We start from the raw sequence: 25,571 nt of genomic DNA, 5'->3' as shown, positions 1-25,571 counted from the left end.
TCCCATGCACTCTCATGCACTTTAATGAAATTTGTCCAGTTTTTTCTTTAGTTATTCCTTTCAGTTATTCATTTTAATTGCCTCCTTGACTAGAATATTCTTTTTCGTGCAAATCTTCTTAAGCTATTAAAATTATCAAATATCTTACACCGTTACTGTAAAACAATAAAAAGGTCCCTTCAAACAGACACTTTATTCTGCTCTATTTCTATTTAATGATAAGTGCTGATTCCAGTCTTATCATTTGCATTTTTATACTTTTTATGCCTCCAAAAGGAATGATCGGGGGTGTATTATTTTTGTCCCGTCTGTCTGTCATTCATTTATTCATTCATTGTGTGTGTCCCAAAACTTTAACCTTGGTCAGAACTTTTGCAATATTGAAGATAGCAATTTGATATTTGGCATGCATGTTTTTCTCATGAAGTTGCAACTTTTGAGTGGTGAAAGCTCAAGGTCAAGGTCATCCTTTAAGGTCAGAGGTCATGTATATTGCTTCAAAGCGGTGTAATCGGGGGCATTGTGCTTCACAAACACAGCACTTGTTCCTTAATGGTTGTCAATTTTTACGGTAATATAACAAATACTGTTTGCACATGATCTTAACTGCCCAATACATAAAATATGCAGACTTCTTTAATCCAATTTGAAATTAATAAGCAGGTCTGATTCTACAAATGGAAAATGCTAAATATTAGATATACACTTTATACTTTATTAAATATTGATATATAAGCTCGTTTTGGGAAAACTTCGCTTAATGCAAGTTTGTGAAGTGTCGTTTCAGATTAGCCTTTTTATCAATTTTTCGTTTAAAAATGTATCTTTAAAAAAAATCCCGGTTTTGACCGAAAGTGTCGCCCCTGATTAGCCCAAGTAGACTGCACAGGCTAATGTGGGACAACACTTGACGCAAATCATCTCAGAACGTAGCTCATATATTCTATAGAGGCCTCTCTGACAGAGCGCTACAAGCAGCTAAAGGTGGTTGATACAGAACTGTGGCCACAAGTGTTGGGCAAGCTGAGTGTGAAAGCAGACTGGAAGACCTTGGCCTACCTGATACTGGGAGCCAACATGGAGAACAATCAGAGATATGAACAGTATGTTACAGGTAAATACTTGGAGAACAAGCAGCGATATGGGCAGTATGTCACAGGTAAATACATGGAGAACAAGCAGAGATATGTACAGTATGTCACAGGCAAATACATGGAGAACAAGCTGCGATATGGACAGAATGTCACAGGCAAATACATGGAGAACAAGCAGTGATATGGACAGTATGTAACAGGTAAAAACATGGAAAACAAGCAGTGATATGAACAGTATGTCACAGGTAAATACATGGAGAACAAGCAGTGATATGGACAGTATGTCACAGGTAAATACATGGAGAACAAACAGCGATAAGGACATTATATCACAGGTAAACTTCATGGAGAACTAGCAGCGATATGGACAGTATGCCATAGGTAAATACGTGGAGTACAAGCGGAGATACGGACAGTATTTCACCGGTAAATGCATGGAGAACAAGCAGAGATATGGACAGTATGGCACACGTAAATACATGGAGAACAGGCAGCGATATGGACAATATGTCAGAGGTAAATGCATGGAGAACAAGCAGAGATATGGACAGTATGTCACAGGTAAATACATGAAGAACACACAGCGGTGCAGGCAGTATATCACAGGTAAATGCATGGAAAACAAGTAGCGATATGAACAGTATGTCACAGGTAAATCCATGGAATACAAGCAGCGATACGGACAGTATATCACAGGTAAATGCATGGATAACAAGCAGAGATATGGACAGTAAGCAGCGATATGGACAGGATGTCACAGGTAAATGCACGAAAAACAAGCAGCGATATGGACAGTATGTCACAGGTAAGTACTTGGAGAACAAACAGCGATATGGACAGTATGCCACATGTTAATACATGGAGAACAAGCAGAGATATGGACAGTATGTCACAGGTAAATACATGGAGAACAAGCAGCGATATGGACAGTATGCCACATGTACATGTAAATACATGGAGAACAAGCAGAGATATGGACAGTATGTCAAAGGTAAATACATGGAGAACAAGCAGCGATATGGACAGTATGTCACAGGAAAATACATGGAGAACAAGCAGCAATATGGGCAGTGTGTTACAGGTAAATGCATGGAGAACAAGCTGAGATTTTGACAGTATGTCACAGGTAAATACATGGAGAACTACCAGAGATATGGACAGAATGTTACAGGTAAATACATGGAGAACAAGCAGCGATATGGACAGACAGTATGTCACAGGTAAATGCATGGAGAACAAGCAGAGATATGGACAGTATGTCAAAGTTAAATACATGGAGAACAAGCAGAGATATAGACAATATGTTACATTTAAAAAAAAATTTAAAATAAGAGCTGCAACTTGGGAAAGGAGGGCTTAATGCAATTGGGTAAAGTGTTGCACCAGATTAGCTTGTGCAGTTTGAATTTTTCGTTTAAATAGAGTCTCTTCCAAACAGAACATCCTCTGTTTGGGGAAAGTGCAATCTTGACGATGTACTGCTTGAGAAATCATGTTGATCGCTTCAAGTCAAGGTCATAGCTAACACTTGAAGTTTGTGCATAGTCATTGGTGCTTGTTTAAAAGTATTTATAACATATGTTAAATAGCCATTATTATACCCCCATAAACGAAGTTTAGGGGGGTATAAAGGAGTGAAATTGTCTGTCGGTCGGTCGGTCGGTCTGTCGGTCTGTCTGTCGGTCCGTATTAAGTGTCCGCTCTCCTATTCAAGTAGTTTTCATCCGATCTTCACCAAACTTGGTCAGAAGTTGTATCTACATGATGTCTAGGCAAAGTTCGAGCATGGGCCTTGCCAGGTCAAAAACTAGGTCACGGGGTCACTTAGTGCGTTTTAAACATTCAGCATGTTGTCCGCTCTCTAATTCAAGTAGTTTTCATCCGATCACCAAACTTGGTCAGAAGTTGTATCTAGATGATCTTAAGGCCAAGATCGAACATGGGCCAGGCCGGGTCAAAAACTAGGTCACAGGGTCACTTAGTGCGTTTTTTTAACATTCAGCATGGTGTCCTCTCTCTTATTCAAGTAGTTTTCCTCCGATCTTCACAAAACTTGGTCAGAAGTTTTATCTAGATGATCTGAAGGCCAAGTCCGAACATGGGCCATGCCAGATCAACAAACTAGGTCTCAAGGTTACTTAGTACGTTTTACACATTGAGCATGGTTTCCACTCTCTATTTCAAGTAGTTTAAATCCGATCTTTACCACACTTGGTCAGAAGTTGTAACTAGATGATATGTAGGTCAAGTTCGAACATGGGCCATGCCGATCAAAAAATAGGTCACGGGGTCACTTAGTGTGTTTTAAACCTCATCATAATGTCCGCTCTCTAATTCAAGTAGTTTTTATCCAATCTTCACCAAAATTGGTCAGAAGTTTATCTTGATAATGTCTAAGGCAAATTTGAATATGGGTCATGCCGGTTCAAAAACAAGATCACGGGGTCTCTTAGTGCGTTGTAAACATCACAATGTTGTCCGCTCTCTAATTAAAGTAGTTTTCATCTCATCTTCACCAAACTTGGTCAGCAGTTGTATCTAGATTATGTCTAGGTCAAGTTTGAATATGGGTCATGCCGGGTCAAAAACTAGGTCACGGGGTATCTTAGTGCGTTTTAAACCTGACCGTGTTGCCCGCTCTCTAATTCAAGTAGTTTTCATCCAATCCTCACTAAACTTGGTCACAAGTTTTATCTAAATGATCTCCAGGACAAGTTTGAACATGGGCCATTCCGGGCCTAAAACTAGGTCACGGGGTCACTTAGTGCGTTTTTAACATTCAGCATGGTGTCCGCTCTCTAATTCAAGTAGTTTACATCCGATCTTCACCAAACTTGGTCAGAAGTTTTATGGAGATTGTATTAAGGCCAAGTTAGAACATGGGCTTTTCTGGGTCAAAAACTAGGTCAAGGAGTCACTTAGTGCGTTTTAAAAATTGAGCATGGTGTCCGCTGTTTTCTGTGAAGACGACATGCAAAATATTATTTGTCAATGCGGCATGTGGGGGTATTCGTCACGTCTGTGACAAAGCTCTAGTTGAACAAATGTGACAGAGGACTTGTAATACATGCTGTAGTGACTATTCACATTATGTGTGTCACTTAACATTCGGTGTCCAGTGAAATATATTTGGGTCATCCAGGACCTTGTGGCACATTTCTAGTAGTTAAGAAACTATGAACTTGATGCCTGCAACCTTGCAGCTAAAAATGCACATTCCACATCATTACATTTTCAGATATTTACCTGATTTTGGTGTGCAAGTTTACCTGCATGACTGTTTGATCAAGGTTGAGAATTGTTTACATATGCTGAGTTTTGAGACATACGTGGAATGAGGGGGCATCTACGCCCTATGGTCACATATTTTGATTTTATTGTTCTATTGTGACCTTACAGTCTATGAGATACCTAACATCTGCTCAGGCGTTGCTGGGCAACACTCGACTGTCGAGGTAAAGGCCAGCACAGTGTTTGAATTCCTGAGGAAATGTGAAAGCCTTAAGTCAACTGTGCACTGGTTGGACGCCACCCTGTTTGCTGTGTGTCATTATGGCAAACCTACCGCCATGAAAAGTTTGTGTGAAGATGAATCTGATACTATTCTGCATGCTGTTGTTCGATTTGCATTGACCACTGGTGAGTAAATTGTGTTTTTTACATTTACAATTTCAAGTAAATATAACTTTTTTTTTACAGCTTTCCTTGATATAAAAGTATTGTGTTATTGTTCTTCACTTCTGGTTTTTATCGTATTGGAAATTTTCAGATAAGCTGTGATTGTGACACATAACTTGATTTTAATTATTACTAATTTAATATGAGCCTCGCTGTGGGTAAAATGCATATGCATGGAGTTTTTTTTCCAGATTAGTCTGTGCCATCAGCACTTTTCTCCTAAAGTTGATTTTCCCTGGAAAAAGACTTTGTTTGAAAAAAAATACAATTTTAGAAAAAGTGTTGTCCCTAATTAGCCCGTGAAGAGTGCACAGGATTCTTGGACAACACTTTACTCACATGCATTAAACTCTGTTTTCCCAGCGAAGCTCATATATTTTTTCCTATAACTAATGCTCATATTTAGGCACAGAAAACAGTCAAGACATGCCAAATTTCAAACAATACACCTTCAGAATGTTCTTCTGTGTTACACAGCGAGACTGTCACTCCTGCAGGAGATTCTGAATTTGAACATCCAGACGGAAGAAAGGAACGGTTTGGGTGACACGGTGTTTCACACTGTCACAAAGTTCCACCCTGTGCCCGACCCTCAGGTGTTGAAGAAGGTCTCTGAGCTTCTTCTGAAGAAAGGCTTTAAGTAAGAGAACTTGATATTTCCTCAAGTTGTTTTCTTTAACATGATTGGATCAAACCAAGTATCTACAAAAGCCCACGCATATTGTTTGATATACTTTACGTATATGGAACGCTTTTCTATTACTTCTTTACATTTAAAAGGGGTAAACAGTGAAAGTTTGCAGGAGTAATAACCGCATTACATCATTTCACAATAAAACAGCCAATTAACAGTTTTAAAACAATAAGAATTGTCTTTAGACCGCATGAAAGCATGAAAACAATGAGTGTGTGTTTGTTTTTTCAAGCTAAAATAATAAACTGTTTGCTTTCATGATAATTAAATGTACAAATTTATTAAGTAGTAATTTTGTAAAAATGAGTAAGTTAAAATGTTGAAATAAAGGTTTAATTGTAACGTATATGTAACAAACTTGAATTGATTATCCAATTTTGGTTGTGGTTATTGTAGAGTACATGTTAGTTCATGCCAGTTATACAATATTGAATTGCTAGTCCAAAGGCCTATCTGCTGTTTTATTTTAGTGTTGCATCAAGAAATTCGGAAGGTAAACTTCCAGTAGAATACCTGGACAAGTCCTGCCCAGGTTTTGTCTATGACATCTTCAAACCTGCTGACCCTGGTAAGTATTAAATACCATTTTGTTTTACCTCTTGCTGACTAAAGCATGGATATAAACATGGAAACATTCGGAATCGTACAATTCTACGATTGATCCTATTTAAACAATATGTAATGACCTAGTTACAAATTTCAATTTGTCATCGGTGTTTGAATAAATATCACCTTGTGAAATTCTGGGACATCAGACACAATTTCGTGATAATTTGTATGACATAAAGCAAATCGATATTCCTGTTACTGATATATATTGTACTAAAAACATTTAGTATGTCATCTGTTTCTCCGTTCCAGTTTAACATGCTAAATGTTCCAGCTTAACATGCTTAATTTTCAAAACTAAACATGTTTTATGTGCCAGTTAAACATGCTTTATGTTCCGATTCAACATGCGTTATGTGTCGGTTCAACATGCTTCATGTGCAAGTTAAACATAATCAGGGGTTTTCTTGGACATTTTGGGAAAATGGAGTCTTGCAAGATTTTCATTCTAAAATTCAATACTTAGACAACAAATAATAGACTTTGAGTTTTACAAAATGCTGCAGTGTTTGAATTTATACAGGCTACCAAAACGTAATACATAAATTGCTTTGAATGATAAATTATGTAGTTTGCGCTGTTAAATTCCATATAAAATTGAACTCCATCATACAATTAGAACATTACAGTGTTAAGAATATTCTTTTTGTAGAGTTAAGCCTAAGAATTGATTTGTAAATATGGACCCGGTTCATTTTACAGCTTTAAAAAAAACATGAAAAGCATTAATCCTACATTTTGAAGTTAAACATGTTCCAGTAAAAAATATATGTTTCAGTTCAACATGCTAAATGTTCCAGTTAAATGTGCTTTTTGTTTAAGTTTAAAACGCTACACGTTTCGGTCAAGTATGCTACTTGTTAAAATGTTCTTTCACTTTTTGAGTCATAAGGCTGATGCCTAATTATATCGCATTCAAATGTTACGATTTTTAGATGGGTGAGCTGGATAAAATGTTATGTGCTAAAAACATGTTATTTCAGACAAAATCATTGGAGACATCCATAGTTTCAAACTAAAGGGCAATGATCTCTTCAAGGCTGGAAATGCATATGCGGCCTTGGATTGCTATTCAAATGCTATTGGGCTTCTGAACTCCATGTCAGCAGGACTTGCTATGCAGAAGGTAATGCTGAAGTTATAGGATAAAAAACACTGAACATAGCACTCAAATATTTAGCTTGTATTTTTTATGTTAATTTTGTAGAGAAAAACACAATTGACTGGGCTCAATATAAACAGAAATTTGCACTGACACTAGTTTGCTTGTGGCATTTCAATCAAGTGCCTAAAAAGCCAAAATATTATACCAAAATATTAATACAAATTATTTTACGACTGCAACGATTGAACAACACATTAGTTCAGTGAACCAGTTTAATGACATGATTCCAATATAGTTGGCCTCCCAATAAACATCACACAAATGAAATGTATACGTATAAAGTATTCACAAACTAAACCTATACCTTTACACACCACTTTTTATACCAATGGTCACTTAACCATTAATCGCTCCACCAGCGATTATAAGTTTACACATCACTTTTTATACCAATTGTCACTTGACCATTACTTTTAAATCGGACAACTATACCTTTACACACCACTTTTAAGCTCGACTTTTCGAAGAAAATAAGAGCTATACTACTCGCCCCGGCGTCGACTTCGGCGACGGCGACAGTTTAAGTATTTTATTAGTCGAATAACTTTAAAACGTTCAAAGATAATTAACTTAAACTTGGAATACTTCTTTATGGCAACAATACAAATGTGTAGGTCAAAGTGCAGAACTTCATCAGCATTATTTTTAGAGTTATGGCCCTTTTTATATTATATTATAGAATATTGAAAATGTTGTTAACTTTTGTGTTTACTTTATTCCTAAAGTACCAAAGCTATTGCTTTCATACTTGCAACACTAACTAACTATCATAAGGGGTATGTGCAGGCAAAGCTTTGTAACTCTGACTGGCATTTTGACAGAATTATGGCCCCTTTTATACTTACAAAATGAAAATTTGGTTAAGTTTTGTGTTTTGGTCCATTTTACTCCTAAAGTATCATAGCTATTGCTTTCAGACTTGGAACACTCGCTTACTATTATAAGGGGACTGTACAGAACAAGTTGCATAACTCTGGTTGGTTGGCATTTTGACGGAATTATGGCCCTTTTTTGACTTAGTAACTTTGAATATTTTGTTAATTTTTGTGTTTAGATGCACTTTACTTCTAAAGTATCAAGACTATTGCTTTAACACTTTAAATACTTGCTTACTATCATGAGGGTACTGTACCTGGCAAGTTGACTTTGACCTTAACCTTTGAATGACCTTGATTCTCAAGGTGCAATAAATAAATTTTGCTTTAATTGCATTAACTTCTTTATTAAGGATCAGATTTGATTCATACTTTGACAAAAAAACACTTACCTGAAAAACCACAGTGGACTCCACCCAAACCATCCACTACGCCCACCCCAGAGTCCTCTCCCCCTTTTTTCCCTTATTTTATGCCCCCGTTCGAAGAAGAGGGGGTATATTGCTTTGCTCATGTCGGTCGGTCGGTCGGTCCGTCCGTCCGTCCGTCCGTCCACCAGGTGGTTTCCGGATGATAACTAAAGAACGCTTGGGGCTAGGATCATGAAACTTCATAGGTACATTGATCATGACTCGCAGATGACCCCTATTGATTTTGAGGTCACTAGATCAAAGGTCAAGGTCACAGGTGAAGGTCACAGTTACTGGAAATAGGCATTTTAAGGATTTAGCATGGTTCAAACAAGGGAAACAACTACCGTTTATGCATGTTCTTTTTATTACAGCATTTGCCTCCCTTTAATTCATTTAAAATCTCATTTTACAGCAGAGATTCCAAATCTGACCTGTAAATGAGCCCCATATTTACTGCCAGTGCTAGGTTACCTTTTCCCATTTGATCATTCTTAAGTATTGGTATTGTCATGCTGCTGCTGCTGCTACTGCTACTGCTACTGCCACCGCCACCGCCACCACCAAAACCACCACCACCACCACCACCACCACCACCACCACCAACACCACCACCACCACCACCACCACCACAACCACCACCACTACCACCACCACCACCACCAAGGTCAATGTCACAATTTGAGTTTGAAGGTCAAAAATGGCCATAAATAAGCTTGTCAGGGCCATTACTTTGTGATTCATTGTGAGATTTTAAAATCATTTGGCACATTTGTTCACCGTCATTAGGCGGTGTGTTTCGCGAAAGAATCACGTCGATATCTCCAAGGTCATTGTCACAATTTGAGTTTGAAGGTCAAAAATGGCCATAAATGAGCTTGTCTTGGCCATTACTATGTTATTCATTGTGACATTTTCAAATCATTTAGCACATTTGTTTACCATTATTGGACGGTGTGTCGCGCGAAAGGATTACGTCAATATCACCAAGGTCAAGGTCAAGGTCGCCACAACTCAAAATAGATTGATTTTGAAACAATGTAACTATGAACAATCAGTTACAATGCACATTTTGATTTTGAGTTGTCTCTATCAGACTTTTTTTTCTAATTGAAATCAAGGTCAATTTAACACAAGGGGGTTAACAATATACATTTTAAATTGTCTCCCTTTATCAGACTTTTTTTCAACTGAAAACCTGGTTTTGTGACAATTTTGTCCCTTGTTTAAATATCATCTAATACATGACCACACCCCCACATTATTCCCCATCTCCAACCCCCCAAACAAACATATATTTTTTTAAACATGGTAAAAAAACACAAATATTTTTATTATTTCATTTTTGAAAGATCGTCAAACCTCCCACCCTCGCTATTGCTATCAAACTTGAAATATAATCTTATTAGTTTGTTTTATGTCTTTACAATAGATTGTGGAAAATGTACCTGAACTCAGAATCGTCTATAACGTACCACTTCTTTAAAACATAAGGAGATCAATATGTTTCAATTATGGTCTTCTTTCAGTTAGAATATGACTATACTACATTGACCTTATTGAATATGAAACATTTTCCTATGATGGCTTACGTTATACTGACAAGCACTCTACAAGTTGAGCGCGCTGTCTTCTGAAAGCTCTTGTTATACCAATGGTCACTTGATCATTAATTTTAAATCGGACACTTAATACCAATTATCGCTCGACCAGCGATTTTACACTTTTTTTAACTCGCTAAACCAGCGATTCCTCCCTTTTTAAACTCGGTCATTTAATCACAATAATCGCTCAACCAGCAATTACACACTTTTTTACTCGGACATTGAATACGATTTGACAAAAACAAGTTTTTCCCTACGGCATTGCTATTTTTTTTTATGCTTAACCTTTCATTTACTTAGATATACTACGTCTGAAGCCCAGAGTCCATTCGAACCAATGTGTTGAGTCAGTGTCGCTAAGGTTTCCTTGTAGAAATAAATGTTGTAAAATAAATACGCAAGCCCATCCAACCCTCCGGCAAACAGAATTTTCCAGCACTGCGACAGGAAGGCAAATACATATAAATAAGACATATATGGCAATTAAATGACCAGACATATTTAAAATATAGGACACATATTACAAGAATTGAACCAGAAAAATTATATTAAAATATAAAAACAGACGACGTTATGAATGTTCGAATATTGTAGCTACAACAACTGGCAAAATGCGTGTGCACTATATACTTACCCGAAAGAACCCGCTGATGTTACACAAGTAACGCAGAGTCCCTTTGAGCAAATGTGTTAAGCCATTGTCGCTAAGGTTAACTTTAAGAGATATTTTTTTAGAATAAGTAGGCATTTACCCGAAAGAACTCGCTGATGTTACACAAGTAGCGCAGAGTCCATTCGAGCAAATGTGTTAAGCCATTGTCGCTAAGGTTAACTTTAAGAGATATTTTTTTAGAATAAGTAGGCATTTACCCGAAAGAACTCGCTGATGTTACACAAGTAGCGCAGAGTCCATTCGAGCAAATGTGTTAAGCCATTGTCGCTAAGGTTAACTTTAAGAGATATTTTTTTAGAATAAGTAGGCATTTACCCGAAAGAACTCGCTGATGTTACACAAGTAGCGCAGAGTCCATTCGAGCAAATGTGTTAAGCCATTGTCGCTAAGGTTAACTTTAAGAGATATTTTTTTAGAATAAGTAGGCATTTACCCGAAAGAACTCGCTGATGTTACACAAGTAGCGCAGAGTCCATTCGAGCAAATGTGTTAAGCCATTTTCGCTAAGGTTAACTTTAAGAGACATATGTTTTAGAATAAGTGGGCATTAATCCGAAAGAACCCGCTGATGTCACAAAAGTAACGCAGATTCCATTGAAGCAAATGTTTTAAGTCATTGTCGCTAATGTTTGCTTGAAGAGATATACGTTTTAGAATAAGTAGGCAATTATCCGAAAAACCCCGCTGATGTTACACAAGTAATGCAGAGTCCATTCGAGCAAATATGTTAAGTCATTGTCGCTATGGTTATCATTAAGAGACGTATGTTTTAGAAGAAGTGGGCATTAACCCGAAATAACTTGCTGATGTTACACAAGTAGCGCAGAGTCCATTTTAGCAAATGTGTTAAGTCATTGTTGCTAAGGTTAGCTTTAAGAGATATATGTTATAAAATAAGTAGACATGCCCATCCGACCCCGGCAAACAGAATATTCTGCACCGCGACAGGACACTAAACACAATTAAAAATACAAACATGACAATAACATAAGTAGACATATAAGAAATGAAATATGAGAAAGACAACATATTGAATGTTCGTGTACGTTAATCACAACAAGTAAAAAGAATACTGTGCACTTATATACACTCGACAGTTCATTGATCAGTTCAAGCAATGAAGAAGTTCCACGCACTGTGCCACACTGCCCGTCGATATGTGTCCCTTCTATACCGGACCTAACGGTGGACCCATAACGATCTTGTGAGGATATTTGCTGGCCCCGGCACGGCAATGCGCTTGGGTATCAGCCACCGGAGTTTAGTAGCCCGCAAGGAGCCGGTGGATATGGACTGGAAATAAAGAACTTTCCGACAGAATCATATAACAAAAACTTTTGTCCGTATTTCTGTAAGATATGGTAATAAATCGAATCTGTGCACTGTGGACGACCGACCAGTCACGGTATTAATCGGGGTGCGTTGGGTGGGGATTTTGGCGATCAGAACACAAGCACATGCAGTTTACAAAAGGCTGAATGACGTCATATCACGTGGTACGGAAACTTCGTAATTCTTTTGTACTAACGATATCGACCGATGCAATTCGTACATAACGTTACCTAACGAAACAGACAAAGTATTCCGTTATCGTATCTATAGAAACCAGTAAACAACAATCGTTTCCGCGAAAATAAATAGAGGATATTTCTTCATGTCAGTGTAAAATTGTTTGTTATTTCACGAGTGATCATAAAAATATTATTTTTCTATATTCACGAACAAACGATCTTACACTGACATGAACTTATTTTCTGTTTCTTTTATGCCCCTTTTTCATGAAAATAATTAACAGCTGTTCCCTTGCGCTAAAAAATTACCCTTTCTCCCGTGGCGTGCCTCAATAAATTTCAAAACACAAAATGACGTCATAAGTGTGTTGAAATGACGTCATTAAACCAGTTAAATTCTCCAGTTAAACTCTTTTACAATGTAAATAAACGGTGAGAAAGCATATAATAATTTTTTTTGTTGATTCGGTTGAATGTCGATTTAAATTCACTCGTTATCATAGAAAGTATTTATAAAATTATTGATGATAATCTAAAAATAGAAATAATAGTTCCGAAAATGTGTCATTTTCACCGGCGAAAATAACAATTTGTTTATTTTTACTGCTGTTATATCACTGCAGAAATGTTATATTTTATCATTAGGTTTAAAAGAAATATTATTTATTTATATTGTGAAATTTATAAGTCTTATTTTAGGACTGCAACGATTGAACAACACATTAGTTCAGTTAACTTGTTTAATGACACGATTCCAATATATTTTGCCTCCCAATAAACACAACACAAATGAAATGGAATGTGCACGTATAAATTATTCACTAACATATCTATATAATATATTATGCACGTTAGAGAGTGTGATATAATGGCCGCAACGTTAAACAGAAACAGCCGAAAAATTATGCCGACCGGAGGTGGACGAACACACGTTATAGTAGCAACACCGCCTACCCAAATAAAAATGCTCTTGCTCATCAAGCGACCGGGCCAGGAAATAACATTTACTTGATTGGGCTAAACCTAGCTCTACCAGTCGCTTGACCATTAATCGCTCAACCAGCGACTATACCTGTACACACCACTTTTTATACCAATGGTCACTTGACCATTAATCGCTCCACCAGCGATTATACCTTCACACACCACTTTTTATACCAATGGCCACTTGACCATTAATCGCTCCACCAGGGATTATACATGTACACACCACGTTTTATACCAATGCTCATTTGACCATTACTTTTAAATCGGACGACTATTGCTTCACACACCACTTTCTATACCAATGGTCACTTGACCACTAATCGCTCCACCAGCGATTATACCTTTACACACCACTTTTTATACCAAGTGTCACTCGACCATTACTTTTAAATTGTACATTTAATACCAATAATCGCTCGACCAGCGATTTAACACTTTTTTTACTCGCTCAACCAGCGATTCCACACTTTTAAAACTCGGTCATTAATCACAATAATCGCTCAACCAGCGATTACACACTTTTTAACTCGGACATTGAATACTATTTGACACATACAAGTTTTTCCCCCACGGCATGGCTACTATTTTTTAAGCTTAACCTTTTAAGTACTTGGATATACTACGCCTGAAGCCCAGAGTCCATTCGAGCCAATGTGTTGAGTCATTGTCGCTAAGGTTAGCTTGTTCAGAAAAATGTTGTAGAATAAGTACGCACGCCCATCCAACCCCCCGGCAAACAGAATTTTCCGCCACAATAAATTTCACAAATTTATTCCCCATAAATTCTGGTGCGGTATTGTACGAAGGGCATGAGTTGACCGACAAACTATTGGTAACCTGCGACGTGGCGTTTTAACTCGCTCAGCGATAGCACACTTTGTAAATATCATTTGAGCACAATAATCGCTCAACCAGCGATTACACACTGTTTAACTCGGTCATTTAATACCAATAATCGCTCTACCAGCGATTTGACATATAGAACTTTTTTCCCTACGGTATTGCTTCAATCTTTAAGCTGAAATGTTTAATGCATGAGTTGTGAATATGTGTATTTTTATACTTTTGGCATTAAGAGAATAATAATTAATGCAATTGCCTGCACGATTAATAAAAACGATTTGTTCTCCGTTTCCACTATACCAAGATAAAAGATAATATTATGTTCTTCCTTAAATGAAGAACAATAAAAATATATGAAATTTTACTTTGAATGACACAAGTTTTTTGTACATTTAGAAAATGTGGACAATATGTAAGACCATGCTCTATACCAAGATGTCGTCCAATCTAATACGAAACTTGTGGTTGGAGCATCTGTACTTTGCAAATGCTTTTATATAGGCTAATGGAAATTTGAAGCGAAAGATATTTTTCTGGTTCAAGCAATGATTTAAACATTTTTTTTTATTCAATATCATACATATAATGTAAACATGTATATGATCATACAACACAGTGATTGTATAAAGCAATAAAGTTCACACATGTTATACAAGATATGCTAATATATATAAATATTTTTTTTAGAGAGAAAAGAAAAGAACAACAGAGGAATAGTTATGAAAAATGATGAGTTGTATAAAGTCGGAAGAAAGCATACTGTATTTGTGTGTTTAGTTGTATATTCACAATGATCTTGTCAGATTGAAAAAAAATATAAACAAAAACTATTTTAGAAAGATAAAAAAAAACTATTTTAGGAAGATAAACTAACATTAGAGTGAAATGTATATAAGTGGACAAAACATTATGAGAATTTAATCCGATTCCATTTTTGTTCAAAGATTTGTAATGTGTCATTACTAAGGGCTATTTCTTTCTCAATCTGGATTTTTAGTTTAAGACTATGGACAAAACAATTAAAATTTGGTACTTGTTTTTTGTACTTCATGTTTAAGATAAAATATTTCATCAATAAAACCATAAAATTCACAATATTATTACCGTCTATTGATTTCAATGAGTTAATTCCGAAACTTACATTTAAGAAAGATAGTTTAACGTTTAGTTGCTGTTGTTCAAGAAAAGATGTTAATTGATTGACATTATGTTAACATTATATTTGTTTCACACCTAGACGAGTCGAATAAACGACCTGACCATTGCTGCCTGTGACAACAAATAATGTGTAAAAGTACATGAACATCACTAACATCCTGATAAACCCAGACATGAACAAATCCATAATTAAATAACACATTTTTAACAGAAATAGCCCAAATTGTTCTTCCGATTTCTTCCTGGCGTTTTAACATATTATAACAGTTTTTGGGATATCTATGCAATGACAGGTGAATAAATTTACAATAGTGTTTACACACTTGCAATGATATTCGACACATAATTCTTGTCTACCAACCTCCCTTAGAGCAATGCAATAGTTTGTTGACATATTGAGACCAATCCAATCTTTGCAAAATTGAGTCTGGGCTTGTTCTATATTTGAGAAATGTATGACTCCAACTCTGTATGTAAGAATCGGCTTTACCATTGAATCAAAAAGTTTAAATTACTGATGAATGTCAAATTTTCCATTTAGCCTTGGTAACCTTTATATTAATTTTTTGTTCAGCTTGCATCGCCACCTTAGCTTTAGCCTTGAACCAACTTAATTTAAGAGTAAACAGTAAACCCATGTATGTGTACAACGACGTAACGTGTACACGATTTCTCTTATAGAACCAACTTGTATATGACCGCAAGAACAATGTCATGGAAAATCGACGTTATAATTGCGCAAAAAAATGTTAACCACATTTCAAGGTCTTGCCTAACAGCTCACGTTACGGGCGGCCGGCTGAAATCACCCTGCAAACGAAGTTAATGGGCCAAATAAGCGAATGCCGCTGTGTAAAAAAATAATTTTCTGTTTGTTTACGATGCAGTTTCTTTTTAACTGCACACTTTTTAATTAGGGAATACGAACCAAGAAAGAAATAGCATAACCTGTCATAACACTTTATATACTTCTCTTTTCGTAAAATCAGATTGGGATTTTTTGTTGTAAACCTCCGAGTTTTAACTTTTTATTGAAAACAGAAAAATCTATCTGACAAATATTAATATTATTAATGCTGACTTTCTTTGGAATTAAATAATGAAATTTATAAAATCAAGTTAACAATTTAACACTTTATATACTTCTCTTTTCGTAAAATCAGATTGGGATTTTTTGTTGTAAACCTCCGAGTTTTAACTTTTTATTAAAAATAGAAAAATCTATGTGACAAATATTAATATAATTAATGCAGACTGTCTTTGGAATTAAATAATGAAATTTATAAAATCAAGTTAACAATTAAACAACACGTAAGACAAAATTATTCACTTAAATACATGTTCGATAGGTTTCCACAAAATTGTCGCTGCTATATCAGATTTCGGCTTTGTGCAGGGCAAATGTTTTTCTAACAAGTGCCAGAAAGTCTAAATGCCGTGTTTCAGCTAGGAAATGATAACAGACTGTGATCACACTGAAAATAAGCTAGTAATAAGGTAAACTTAGAAACAATGAAGTATTGGATTTCAGTGAGAAGAGAATTTTATAAACAATTTGCTGTGAGGAGAAAAAGAAATGTTTTGATATAATAAAATAAATGTGCACAAACAACATCAAAACGAGTAATTATTCTTATAAAACATGCTATATTGCCCAAAACAATGCTAAGTTCTATGATATATGAAATACATAAAACTGACGTAGTAGAAAATAGACTTGCTAAAGTACTTTAATTAGAAAAGCTTATTGTAACACAATTATAACATTATTTTGTGTACTCAACTAAGATTATTTGTTTTAAATACTGTGTCCATTTTTAACGGAAATGTTCTGAATATATTTTTGAAAATTTAATAAAATGTACTATGCGCGTTCACATAATCGCCCCTTGCAATGAGTTGTTTCAGCGAGACACGTGCGCGGCCAAGTCATTGTTCGCTTAACGCCGTAATTCGTGCTACTGACCCGTATTCAGGGGTCGCACCAGATTATTTGCTTAATCAACTTTTGGTGTAGTAGAGACGTAGATAAGGTCTCTGAATGGATTAACAGATTCCTTAGTAACACCGCAACCCGCCTCGTTGTTTGTATTGAAAGGAACACTTTATGGAGCACGAATGCTTTAAGGAGCACGAAAAATTTTCCCAAAATCAATACAAAACACTACCTAGGTCGTGTTGCAGAAATTAAGTATTGTCCTCCCATTTATTCCACTTCCTTCCTCTTTCTACCGCGAGGCATTTCCGAAGATTGATCGAGATATAAATTGTAAAGTTTTTATTCCACACTTTTAAATATAAATTGTAAACGTTTGGGCGATCTTAACACAAACATAAGCCGTTTACAAAGTTCGGAATCACGTCATATCACGTGGTACGAAAACTGTAATTCTTTTGTGCTAACCATCTGGACCGAGGCAATCCGTACATAACGTTACATAACGAAACAGACAAAGTGTTCCGTATTCGTATCTATAGAAACCAGTAAACATCAATCGTTTCCGCGAAAATAAATAATATTAATTTATATTCAGAAATTAATAAGTCTTATATTTTTCCTAATGATAAATTACATACATCAATCCATACTTGAGATCTGTTTGTTATGTTTAATGAAAATTTTGTAGAGCAGAAATGATAAACGAGACATAAATCTTGTATACAAATTGCTGTTGAAAAAAAATGGAGAGAAAAAACAGTAATGCAGTATGACTAGTGTGATTTGATTTCAAATAGGTCAGTATTGTGCATGACATACATGTGCAGGTACTGTATACACTCAATGTGGACAGGGTGAATTTCATTAGCTTATTAACAACAGTGACAGTACAGAAAAGATGTTGCATGGGTGGAACTTGCTGTGCTATATTCTTACTTGACATTTGATTTCAAACAGGTTGTGACTTAAAAATCTAAGAATCTGTAGCAGAAGTCTGATTTTTTTTTTTGGGGGGGGGGGGGTTATATTCAATATTTTAATAATCTAAGGGTGCTTAGGGTTTATCCATATAAGTATGGGGGATGCCTTCTGGATTAAAAACAAGGTTTTTATTATTATAGATAGATAGATAGATTTCGGCATAGGAAGCATATACACAGTTCACAACATAACATAGAATAAAATAATAAGCAATTATTAAAAACTATATCATGTACAATAAACTATGACATGCTCACCAAACCAAGGATAACACAAAAAAGAGCAAGCCCTTATTTCCATTGTGGTCCTTATTATTGGTGGCATGACAAAAAGAGGCAGACCTTAAACATAACTATGTTGACCTTAAACATAACTATGTTCATAGTAAAATAATTATTTAATGAGATAAAAAACATATATCACCGTTCAAAAGAGATCAAACTAATTATCACAGTAGTGCTCAGAAAATATGACAGGAGCTGGAAACTAAGATCAATTGATAATGTTATCAATTATTGCAACACATAGATATTTTGACAGTTGTAATTTGATGATATGAGGTATCATGAATTATCTAAATTAAATATATTGCTAACATGTATGTTATGAAGTATGAACTAGTAATTATTAAAAATAAAAACCTACGCCGAAGTTAATATCTGCTTATTAAAAGTGAAAAGATACACATATATACAAAATTAAATATTATTCATTAAATGACTTTTAATGGCAACCTTAAAGCCTTCTAACCTGTTGACCTCTGTGAGTGATTCAGGTAAAAGGTTCCAGAGTTTAATGCTGTTAAAAGAAAAGGATTTGGAACCATGACATTATGGAGATTGGTTTTGCCCAGATAAATCTATAGGTAGACCTAACACACAGCTCTCGTACGTATTAGATTGTTGTAGGACTTGCATATTATTGGTTATTATTGAATTGCAGAATGAAGCATTTTACAAATATGCATAACATTGCAATTAATTTTTGGGAATTTTCTAAATATTGTGATTTGTTTGGCCGATTTGCTCACTTTTGGTTTTAATGATTTTGAGCTAAATGTCAGTTACTTAAAATTAGAGGGGCAACTTTGAGTAATTAATTCAGATTTACATGTCGTTTAGATTTTATTAACCAGGTTTTCCGAAGGAAAAAACTGGTTATTAGATTGGCGAATGCGGGCGGGCTGGCTGGCGGGCTGGCTGGCTGGCTGGCGGGCTGGCGGGCTGGCGGAATAAGCTTGTCCGGGCCATAACTATGTCGTTCATTGTCAGATTTTAAAATCATTTGGCACATTTGTTCACCATCATTGGACGGTGTGTCGCGCGAAATAATTACGTCGATATTCCCAAGGTCAAGGTCACACTTTGAGTTCAAAGGTCAAAAATGGCCATAAATGAGCTTGTCCGAGCCATAACTATGTCGTTCATCGTCAGATTTTAAAATCATTTGGCACATTTGTTCACCATCATTGGACGGTGTGTCGCGCGAAATAATTACGTCGATATCTCCAAGGTCAAGGTCACACTTTGAGTTCAAAGGTCAAAAATGGCCATAAATGAGCTTGTCCTGGCCATAACTATGTCATTCATTGTGAGATTTTAAAATCATTTGGCACATTTGTTCACCATCATGGGACGGTGTGTCCCACGAAAGAATCACGTCAATATCTCCAATGTCAAGGTCGCCACGACTAAAAATAGATTAAAAAAAAAAAAAAACTTACAAAGGGGGTTAATTTTTTTTGGTCATTTCAAAAGTTCAGTTTGAGTTTTCTCCCTTTATCAGATTTTTTTTTCACAATGAAAACCTGGTTTTGTGACAATTTTGTCCCTTGTTGTATTTTGTTATTGTTATGAACTGGGAAAAATACAGTACTATGTAATAGTATTCATTGTTATTTCGAACTTAATGTACTGAAATAATGTATATGTCTATCATAACCAGCTCTGGAAACATTTTATGATGTGTTTACTGGAACTTGAACTGTTGATATACATGGGTGTGATTTTTCTTCCTTTCCGCTGGTTTACTTCCTTTCAATGTCAAAATAATTTTACAAATAATTAATTTAAGTGGCTCTATATAGAAAAAAAGAGTTGAATTGAACCCTGTATACGCATTTTACTCTTCTTTAATTGCACCCCTGTGTATATCGTATTTGATTTAAACGTGTTCTGATTGTTTATGCCTCCTTTCAAAGAAAAGGGGGCATATAGTGATCGGACTGTCCGTCTGTCTGTCCGTCTGTCCGTCTGTCTGACCGTCAGTCTTTCCGTCACACTTTGCGTATAGGTTTCGAAAAATGCTCATAACTTCTAGGTCCCTTGAGATATAACCTTCATATTTGGTATACATGTGTATATTGACAAGGCCTTTCCATACGCAAGAAAAATTTTACCCCTGTGACCTTGACCTTGAAGTTAGGGTCCGCGTTTAGGTTGCGAAATCTGCATAAAGGTTTCGAAAAATGCTCATAACTTCTATGTCCCTTGAGATATAACCTTCATATTTGGTATGCATGTGTATATGGACAAGGCCTTTCCATACGCACAAACATTTTTACCCCTGTGACATTGACCTTGAACTTAGGGTCCGCGTTAAGTTTCGAAATCTGCGTTTAGGTTTCGAAAAATGCTCATAACTTCTATGTCCCTTGAGATGTAACCTTCATATTTGGTATGCATGTGTATATGGACAAGGCCATTCCATACGCACACATTTTTTTACCCCTGTGACCTTGACCTTGAACTAAGGGTCCGCGTTTAGGTTTCGAAATCTACGTTTAGGTTTCAAAAAATGCTCATAACTTCTATATTCCTTGAGATATAACCTTCATATTTGGTATGCATGTGTATATGGGCAAGGCCTTTCCATACGCACACAAATTTTGACCCCTGTGACCTTGACCTTGAAGTTAGGGTCCGCGTTTAGGTTTCGAAATCTGCGTTTAGGTTTTGAAAAATGCTCATAATTTCTATGTCCCTTGAGATATAACCTTCATATTTGGTATGCATGTATATACGGACAAGGCCTTTCCATACGCAAACAAATTTTGACCCCTGTGACCTTGACCTTGAACTTAGAGTCCGCGTTTAGGTTTCGAAATCTGCGTTTAGGTTTCGAAAAAAGCTTTTAACTTCTATCAAGCGTTTATAGGGGGCATCTTTGGTGACAGCTCTTGTTCTATTTGAATTGAAACTCAAGATGTATGTTTCTAGATGGGCAGTCACGAGATTGCGGTGGTGTATGGAAACAGAGCCGAATGTTTCCTCAAGCTAGGTTTCTACCAGCAAGCTCATGATGATGCCATGCAAAGTGTCTCCATTGATGAACACTGGTATAAGGTACGCAAAATGTTCAAGGTGAGCTATTGCTGTCAGTATATGTCTGGCATGGTGCGTTGTCAACTTTTTAGCTTGTCGCCTTTTAGAGGCCAAAGTGTTCGTCCACTATTGATGAAACTTCGTCATCTAACCACACACAGCTCAACCCTGTGCTTTTGGCTTAGTTCTTGGGAAAGGTTTGAATGTTTATCTTTTCAATATGTATTGCAAGTTCAAATTATAGTCAAGTATGGGCAATAATTATGCGGACTGGTCTATTTGTAGTGAAACATTATTATCCCTATTTTTTCACAATTCAATCTTGATGATACTTATCCATAACAGTATCTAAGCAATGTTCAAAGCTGAGTTACGTGTGGCAAAAGACTAAATTACTAGGTAAATATGTAATGAATGAATTCATATTAAATTTCATGCATTGAAAAAAGGCTTTTAGGCGAAGTGAAGGGTAACGCAACCATAACCCTTTCTTTATTATACCTCGGTTACGAAGTGAAGAGGAATCGCCATGAATTCCTATCCGTCTCTCTACCTGTCTGTCGGTCAATCTTACTGTCTGTTTCTCCGTAGACAAAAACTAAAAATTACAAAAACTATGCCCCTTTATTCTATATTGTCATGATGATCAAAACACACTTTAAGCAAAACAACTAATCAGTAATCACTGGCTAAACAGGTGGTTATAATTCGTTTGATAGAATATTTGGAGAGGAAACGCAGAGTACAAGAACCACAACTCTTTCTTTGATATTTAATACATTAGTCTAACCGATCGCCAAAATCGCATTTGGCAATTGCTGTTACTGATTGGCGATCAAAAATAAGATTTTCATGAAATTGGCGATTAAAAAACCCATCTGATTTCAAATTCACTCAAAATTCCGGTTTTTAGGCCGTAACAATCGCCAGAAACATCGTGTTTCAATATGCCCTTCTTTAAAAGAGCACTCGTTAGCTATTTCCGCATGTAATCGCCATATACGCCTTATGGGGTAATAGATAATTCACTGATAAGAGATAGAATGACGTTTTATCAAATATTCAATCTACATTACACAATTATGTATGCTATCACGAATGCATCACGAGAAATTGCCAGGTAACGTTTAAGTCGCCAAACTGCGGTTTTTACTGTCCAATCGGTTTACGAGAACGCTTATGAGGGCGGGGTTATTCGGCGACTATTATTTTTGATATACATCGGTCACGAAGTAAATGTTAATCTATAGCAGATAGATGAACAAGGAATTATAGTTTTACCCTTTACGTAATATAAAATGGAAATTAAAACAGTACATTAAAGACGGCGTCGGGCATCATATTAAACACCCTTTTACTGCAAACAATGACTTAAAAATTAGCTGTAAACAATTGTTACTTATGAAAAGATTAAGGCAAATGATGCGCAATTATTACTTATGGCGAGTAGGTTGTGAAGACAATAGCCGATAACAATTTTATGCGGTAACAATTTAATTCCAGTATATGAATATTTCGTCATGTCTATTCATAGAACTTATTTACACTGTTTTTCTACAGCCATGTGATAGTAATTGCTGCTGCAAGATAATTTTTACTCATTTACCGCGTTCACCATTCACTATAAATGTATAACCCGTGTTTTAATACGAGCGCGAAATTGTATTCTGTTAAGTCAAACACACGGAAAGCGTGCGTGTTGCAACAGACGGTGACAAACCATGACTAAATATGAACGTGCAACTCACTTATACATGTAGTATTATAGAATGGAAAATTTACATCGTATAAATGCACACAATTAAACGGTATTGACCCATTTAATTTATAGAAACCATGTGTCAATTTACTTCTTATACACTGCAGTACATGTTTTTTAGAGAGCCAAAAGCACCAGACTACGTTGTTTGATGACAAGGACGTTTGTAAAAGAATTGGGGAGAGGAGGGGGGGGGGCTGACCGTTCCTGTCAATACATGAACGTGAATAAAAATGAAACGAACATAAATGAAATTAAACATTCAATTTCAGAGGAAAATATATATGTGTTAATGTGATTTTATTGACAATTTTATACAATGCTTTTTTATACCAATACATTTAAGATAATAATTGTGTTGTTCATTATTAGTCTCACACAGTGACACAGGTATACTCATATATTGAGCAATTAAGCTGATATGTGGGTCGTCGTTGTGAGATTGAAATTTGGCTTCTACTTTTTTATCCCCCGCCATAGGCGGATGGATATTTTTTGTGTGTTGTCCAGCCGTCCGTCCGTCCGTCTTTCCGTCCGTCTCTCTTTCCGTCCGTCCGTCCTTCCGTCCGTCCGGCACTTTTGAGTCCGGAGCCATATCTTGGAAGTGCTTTGGCGAATTTCATTGAAACTTGTAAGAGTATATATATTGATAAGAGGATGATGCACGCCTAATGGCATTGTGGACCATCTGTCTATAATGGAGTTATGACCCTTTGTATCTTGAAACATTGCACTTTTGTGTCCGGAGCCATATCTTGAAAGTGCTACGGCGGATTTCATTGAAACTTGGTATGAGTTTAAATATGGATAAGAGAATGATGCAGGACAAATTGCATTATACTCCATCTGTTTATAACGGAGTTATGGCCCTTTGTATCTTGAAGAAAATGCTTTATAATATAAGCTAAGCGCTTTATGTAAATTTACACATGAGCCAGAGCCATGAAACTTGCCATAGTTGTTCTCAATCATCTGGGGTTGCTTCACATTCGTTCCTAGGGGCTAAGGTCAAGGTCAAACATTGAGGTCAAAGGTCACAAATTTGATAAATTATTCATTATTTAGTCATTCCTTTAATATGCATAAAGGTATTCTGTAGTAACTGTCCTTAATTGTTCTCCATTATAAAATTGAGTGTCAAATATAAGATCCAGGTTGCTAAGGTCATGATCAAAGTCACACACACAGGTCAAAATCACACATTTTGATTAAATATGCCTTCTTTGGTAAGGATTCTACCATTCTAAAATGGATTCTCAAAATGTGCTCATGTAATTGTTCTCAATTATCAGGCAGTGGTCTGCATTTTATTGTCTGGAAACCCATCACAGGAACGAATGACTTAAAAAGGAATTGACAAAGACACAACCCTTCATTTATACCTTTTATTTTAGTCCTTCACCCATCCATAACTAAAATTTATTTGGCGGGGAATATCAATTCAACGAATTTGCTTGTTTTCCTTAGCGCAAACCAAATAATTTAAAATATGGAGTAAATTTTATAATTTCATTTGTGCAAATCGTAATGCTTATGTATAAAATGTATTGTAATTAAATTGTGTATATTAAAAGGGTCAAAATATACTTCGGTCGTATTCAGAACTTATGGTGACATCATTTGTTAAATTAATCTTGATGATTATATGGCTTTATGTTGATAATTTCTAGGTCAAGTAGGGTAAAAAATAAAGGTCAAATCCTTGAAAATCTTGATTCAAATATAGAAGGCTAATTTAGGCCTAATCTTGATGAAACTTTCTAACCAATTTCCTTTTTTCAAGTCGGGTAAGAAAGTAGAACACTAGGTTGAAATGTTGAAAAATGCATAGCTTAAAATCATGTGCTTGCCAAACATTTCTTCTTAAGTTTCACAGTATGTATCGTGCATTAGTATTGAAGATGATATTTTTTAAACATATAATGCATGCAATTATTAGGAATCATTATCAATGGCACTTTTTCCCTGTATCAATAAATACACTGTTTTCTGTTCGTTTAAAATTTTAGGGAATATTTTCCTATTTCATGTAAATCCAGAAAAGGAAAATCCGTGTGACCTTATATAACCATGACCATCTAATTAACATTTTGAGACTATGTTTCCAATTTTGCAGGCCCATATCCGTGTTGGCAAAGCGATGAAAGGCATGGCACACTTAATGATTTCAATGCAGGCATTCTGTAATGCTTATTTTTGCCCCATCTCAGAGGACAAGGTGAAGGTTGAAATCCTTGTAGAGCTTGCACCTGTACTACAAACGCTGAG

General features: G+C 35.9%; 1 protein-coding gene across 3 annotated transcripts in view; it reads left to right on the top strand.

The window, feature by feature from the left end:
• LOC127833548 (TPR and ankyrin repeat-containing protein 1-like) overlaps nucleotides 1-25,571 on the top strand; it is a 139,827-nt gene that overhangs the window by 38,022 nt on the left and 76,234 nt on the right. For all 3 annotated transcript variants that reach the window (XM_052358855.1, XM_052358856.1, XM_052358857.1), the window contains exons 11-17: nucleotides 950-1,114; nucleotides 4,494-4,733; nucleotides 5,250-5,412; nucleotides 5,937-6,034; nucleotides 7,059-7,201; nucleotides 21,440-21,565; nucleotides 25,420-25,570. In XM_052358855.1, coding sequence (XP_052214815.1) covers nucleotides 950-1,114; nucleotides 4,494-4,733; nucleotides 5,250-5,412; nucleotides 5,937-6,034; nucleotides 7,059-7,201; nucleotides 21,440-21,565; nucleotides 25,420-25,570 — 1,086 coding nt within the window. The remainder of the gene's footprint in view (nucleotides 1-949; nucleotides 1,115-4,493; nucleotides 4,734-5,249; nucleotides 5,413-5,936; nucleotides 6,035-7,058; nucleotides 7,202-21,439; nucleotides 21,566-25,419; nucleotide 25,571) is intronic.

The sequence above is a fragment of the Dreissena polymorpha genome, chromosome 6 (assembly GCF_020536995.1).
Source record: "Dreissena polymorpha isolate Duluth1 chromosome 6, UMN_Dpol_1.0, whole genome shotgun sequence".
Taxonomy (NCBI): domain Eukaryota; kingdom Metazoa; phylum Mollusca; class Bivalvia; order Myida; family Dreissenidae; genus Dreissena; species Dreissena polymorpha.
The sequence above is the reverse complement of the archived record's forward strand: the minus strand, read 5'-3'. Positions and strand labels throughout refer to the sequence as shown.